Raw genomic sequence first — 5,515 nt, 5'->3', positions numbered from 1 at the left:
GAAGAAGTAAGAAAAAATAGGATGCTACAGATTGTTGGGAGACTACAGTGGAATTGCTTTCAGAGGTGGCTGATGTAAGTGAACGAAGGGACACGATAACCTGCAGCCCCACATATTCTACAAAACAAATGAGAACATGTATCCTCCACTTGGAGGGCTATCCACTTTCTCCTTAAAGGAACTCATTTATAAAAGAGCAAATTGGTGATCTGTACTCACAGACTGGACCCTTTCCAAGCCCCTGTCAAGAAGTGATAAATTATTGAAGCATAGCATAAAGTGTTTTATTTTTGATGTGCACACGGTAAAACCCTGTGAAATGTTTCTGTTCACCTTTCCCAAGTTATTAATTAAAAAATAATTGTTTCCAATTACTCTCTGATCTTTAAAATAAACCAAGACAAAACACTACATACACCTCTCCAAAATCAGCACTACCCCTTCCCTCCCTCCTTGATCCTGCCCCTACATCCTTCAACCCAGCAGTTGTTTTAAATCACACCACCAGCTCCAGAAACAGGAATGCTATTTAGACTGGGGACGGAGAGAAGAGGAAGACCAATACAACATTCACACAACTGTCTGGTGTTCATTCAACCACAGTGCCCAGATATATTTGTTGTTCCTAGAGACAGCATAAAACTGTTTGGAGAATAAAGCAGGGTTGTGGAAAGCTCATTAATAAATTGTGAAAACCCTCTCAGCAGGAATCACATCATTGGAGGAGCTGACTTGTGCCAAGCAACATAAAGCCTGGTGTTCTGCTCCTGGACAACGTCACACGCAAACACAGCTGATTTTTGAGACAGGGGTCTCTAAAGCCACTTGCTAAGCAAGTTAGGAAAAATTATTTCCCAATCTCAGCTCCACAATTAGAACCTGAATTAGTTTATAAACTCCAGGCTTTGGTTTAATCCGACTGCAAGAGATGTACAGGAATGGTCTCTCCCAAACTGTGTTCATAAACTGAGAGAATAACATTGATGCCAATGTTCCTGAAAGGGAGCAGGTAAATCTAAAAAGTCTAATTGCATAGGAGTCGCAGGGGGACTGCTGACAGGAGTCTAACTGAAATCTTGCTAATCTTTAGGATTTCTCCAGCACCTCGATTCGAATCCCACTCATGTGAAAGTGCCCCTCTTAGCTCCCCAATTCTGTTTCTATTTAAGGTGACTAAATCAGTGGCTGAACATCTGACCTTGTGGCCCCTTTTTGTGCTTCAGACTGAAACTGGATGCCTTTGTAGAACATATTCACCCAAGGATTTTGTATGAACAGAGAAAGATGCAATAAAGGAGGATACCTCTAAAATGTTTTAATTACACACCCACACAATATATAAAATGTATGCATCATTTTAGCTGGATAAGTAAAGCAAGTCAAATGCAATGACACTCCTCGAAACTTAAGTTAAATAATCTTGTAGAAGAGATATATTTTGTTTTTTTTTTTAATTCTTTTAGCATTCTGTACACTGACAAGAGGTAAAAGAAAAATGACTGAAACTTAAATGTGGAAGAACACTTCACAATTAAATCCACAATTGTAAATATTTATCTTATTCACGTCAGTGAAAAATCACCAATTATTATAAAAACAGGACAAATTACATCACAAAAGAAGCAAAAATTAGAAAAAAAATTCATAAAAAAATATATCCAACTATGAAAAGTGTTGCTCTCTTGGTGTCTTCACATCCTTCTCTTCTGTGTACTGATGTACAACACTGAAAAGAAAAAAATACATAAATTGAAAAAATTAAAAACCCTGCTTGTAAGTACACATAGTAGCAAGTTTAAAAAGCAAACAGATTTTGGTTGGCTACACCTGACATTTAAAAGGAATTTTCGTATCATTCAATTAACTCTGGAAGTACTAGTTTTATGAATCTATATCCGGGTTTGATGTCTTATAAAACTGTGTCCTAATCTTATCCATGTGTCTGACTGACTCTGCAAAGTGTGACCATGAAGATATAATAAAATAGATGTGGAAATCTCTGGCATCTAAGAATGCTTTACAGTTGGAAGTGTAAGAATTATGCTTTTCCGGGTTGAACACAGTGGTTCAAGCCTGTAATCTCAGTACTTTGGGAGGCCAAAGCAGGTGGATCACTTGAGCTCAGAAGTTCAAGATCAGCATGGGCAACATGGTGAAATCTCCTCTCTACCAAAAATACAAAAAATTAGCCAGGCATGGTGGTACGCGCCTGAAGTCCCAGCTACGGGGGAGGCTGAGGTGAGAGGATCACTTAAGTCTGAGAGGCAGAGGCTGCAGTGAGCCAAGATGGCACCACTACCGTCCAGCCTGGGCGACAGAGCAAGACTTCATCGCAAAAAACAAACAAACAAACAAACAAAAAACAAGATGTTTTCAGAAAGTAAATCAGTCAATCTACCTACCAGGCTAGATCTCAAATTAAGAATAAACAGCATATTTTCATCTCTCTCTCCAACACAAACTCTAAACTTGCTGTTTACCTTCTTAACTGCAACAGGATAAACAAGAGCAGGATTTTTTGATTTTTTTTTTTCTTTTTAATGATATCAAAGTCCTTTTTCTGAGTTCCTGTTAAAGTCTCATACTTTGGTGTTACCCAATATTCTACTTAGCCAGTCCTCTCACGACTACCAGCCTGAACTCTTAGGATGTATGGTCTGTAGGAATGAAACAAAACGGAATGCCTGGGTCACTTTGGCCAAGTTTCACTAGTGCTGGCTCTCCCTTCCACCCTCCATGCCTACTAGGCTTCTGAGAGGTCTGCTCAAAGTAAACAGTAGGATGTCTTCATCAAAGTACAGCACAGCTCAATCAAGTAAGTCAAGATCCTCTTTAAAAGCCAATGGTGTGAACTTGGGAGTCTGAAGATGAATCTTGCCCGTACAACTACCCTCCACTCTGCCCCTCAAGTCCTAGGTGTAGTGTGCACGTTAAAGGATCCAACCCCTATCAACATGCACAGAAGCCAGCCTGTCAGTGACTGCTGCCATTAGCTGTCTTGAGGTGAGAAAAGATTGTATCATTTCTTAGGAAAAACAGGAAGTCAAATGAGGACATGAAAAATAGGATAAATAATTCTATAAGTAGGAATGACTAGAAAGCCAGGAGATCATATATATAAAAATATAATATGAAGAAATATGATACTGTAAGCACAGGGGACAGAATCTATTATAAAAGTCAGGAAGTTTAGTTTATAGCAAGGAGATTCAACTATTTAGGGAGCTGAAGACATCCAGAATTAAACAAATCAATAAAAAATCTTAACTCAAGAATCCCAGAGTTTCATTTGGGAGATTGAACCAAAAAGTGGGGTAATTCTCATACTTCTGATGTCTTTCCTTCCCCACCAAAAATACAAATATGACTTAATTATAATTTTCATGTTGAAACTAGGTACTTAAAAATAACTACAAAAATCACAGCAATTAGTTGTTTAAAAAACTGAGAAACTTTAAACTAGTTTTTCTACTTTGCCATTTTTGCCAAAGGAAAGGTACAAATCTCCATAGAAAGCATCTGAATGTTTAACAGAGAAGGGACAAATAGGATGAAATGCCAAATTATGCAAATCAAAGACATCAAGGAAATGGTGCCCATTCTTACAGCTCCAACTTCCAGGCTACGAGAAGCAGGAATATCTGCTGGGGAGACACAGTAATCTTTACTTGAGAGAGCAGGGTTCTGGGTCCAGAGACCAATGGTCCCCATTTCCTCATCACTAAAGGAAGGGAAGGGGAAAATTTTAGTTTCAAAATTCTATGAAGCATCTAAAAAATAACTGGTCAAACTGAAGATCTGACATATAAGCATTTTAAAATAAGCCTAAAACTGTACTTTTAAATTATCTAGAAAACTCTTTGGTGATCTGGATTATAAACAGAAAGGCTTATTTTGGACCCTGTACTGCAGGGTGAAGAAATGTTACCATTGTTTCCTCGGATAAATGCATCTCCATACTTATTCTTCAGTTGTCCATTTACATATTCCTCTGTCTGCTCCAGGGCTATATTCATGTAGCCATCCAGGCAAGCCAGGACCCCTGCAGACAGATTTAGTCAAAAAGAAGATACACAAGAAAAGTAAGAGTTGAAAATTACAGGGTATACCTTAGAGCTGACAATCTCTTTATTCATTAGCTCTCAGATGCTTAACATAAAAATTCACACAATAAATGAAACTCAGTAGCGTAAGCAAACAACAACTCTATGCCAATCTGAATGAAGGCTAGGAAGGCAGTCATGCACCCACTACTATCCGGTAAAACAACAAACCGTCACTTCCCTCATGATATGTATGAACATACAGCAAAAGAATATTCCAACAAAAATACCATTCTTTGAAAACTAAGCACAAGGTGGGCAATTATGCATGAACAAATGATCCCAGGTTCCAGAGGCATTTCCTACTTTAGCCACTAAGTGAAATATGGGCCTGCAGATTTATTTCATTCTTTCACAACATCTACTGCAGCAGATGAATGTACTCCAGGGTTAAGAGGAAGTCTCCACAATCTGTTAAAATAATAGAAGAGGAGACAGCAGGTGCTCCCGAAAGAACATCTTAAAGCTGTGACTCAGAGTGAAGAGCAGCTTGAGAATATAGGGCAACATATTGCATTATAACACATCTTGTTCTGTTTTGTTACAGCTATAATATTTTTCAATCAAAACTAATAGAGAAAATGGCCAAAAACATTCGAGGGAGCTTTCAAGGAAACAGTTTGAGCGAATCTTTAATTGTGTTAAGATGGTATAAATTTTGTAAAATTTGACATGATGATCTTTTTCAAAAGATGAAAATCTGTAAGCCTCTAACTCTGTCTCTAAGGTAAAGTGGTATTTTCCAGAGGAAAAAAAAAATTAAGTAAAAACAAATACTAGATTCAATTGAATTAGATGAGTCTATAGTTTCCCATCTGATGTCTTAACTTGATTAATATGCTCCTCACTCTCTGTCTCTGCCCCTATTATTCTCTAAACAAAAAAAGTTTCCTTTCAAAATTGTGTCTATAATGACAGCTTAAGCTGTAAACTCTCAAAGAACCAGAATGGACTGTGAATAATAACAATTATTTCTTAGCAAAAGAAAGCTTAAGATACAACTTTAGCTCATTTCCTGCTGTATTATTTTACCTATAAGCCACAATTATAAATAAGTAAGAAACTTCTGAGGCAAGACAGGAAAGTTTGAAAACTAATGAAAAAGATTTCAAAATGAAACGTCCAGGCTGGGCACAGTGGCTCAGGCCTATAATCCCAGTACTTTGAGAGGCAGAGGCAGGTGGATCACTTGAGGTCAGGAGTTCAAGAACAGCATGGCTAAAATGGTGAAACTCTGTCTCTACTAAAAATACAAAAATTAGCCAGAAGTGGTGGCAGGTGCCTGTAATTCCAGCTACTCAGGAGGCTGAGGCAGGAGAATTGTTTGAACCTGGGAGGCAGAGGTTGTAGTGCACCAAGACTGCGACACTGCACTCCAGCCTGGGTGACAGAGTGAGACAGCATCTCAAAAA

General features: G+C 38.1%; 1 protein-coding gene across 2 annotated transcripts in view; it reads right to left on the bottom strand.

The window, feature by feature from the left end:
• Positions 1 to 262: 262 nt before the first annotated feature.
• LSM6 (LSM6 homolog, U6 small nuclear RNA and mRNA degradation associated) overlaps positions 263 to 5,515 on the bottom strand; it is a 15,088-nt gene continuing 9,835 nt past the window's right edge. Inside the window, exons 3-4 of one of the 2 annotated variants that reach the window (XM_037740612.1) lie at positions 3,929 to 4,042; positions 263 to 1,726 (exon numbers count right to left, since the gene is read on the bottom strand). In XM_037740612.1, coding sequence (XP_037596540.1) covers positions 1,692 to 1,726; positions 3,929 to 4,042 — 149 coding nt within the window. In that variant the 3' untranslated portion in view covers positions 263 to 1,691. The remainder of the gene's footprint in view (positions 1,727 to 3,928; positions 4,043 to 5,515) is intronic. The other variant, XM_017534787.2, reaches the window with a different exon arrangement.

The sequence above is a fragment of the Cebus imitator genome, unplaced genomic scaffold, assembly GCF_001604975.1.
Source record: "Cebus imitator isolate Cc_AM_T3 unplaced genomic scaffold, Cebus_imitator-1.0 Scaffold4, whole genome shotgun sequence".
Lineage (NCBI taxonomy): Eukaryota > Metazoa > Chordata > Mammalia > Primates > Cebidae > Cebus > Cebus imitator.
This window is presented reverse-complemented; position numbering and strand designations above follow the sequence as displayed.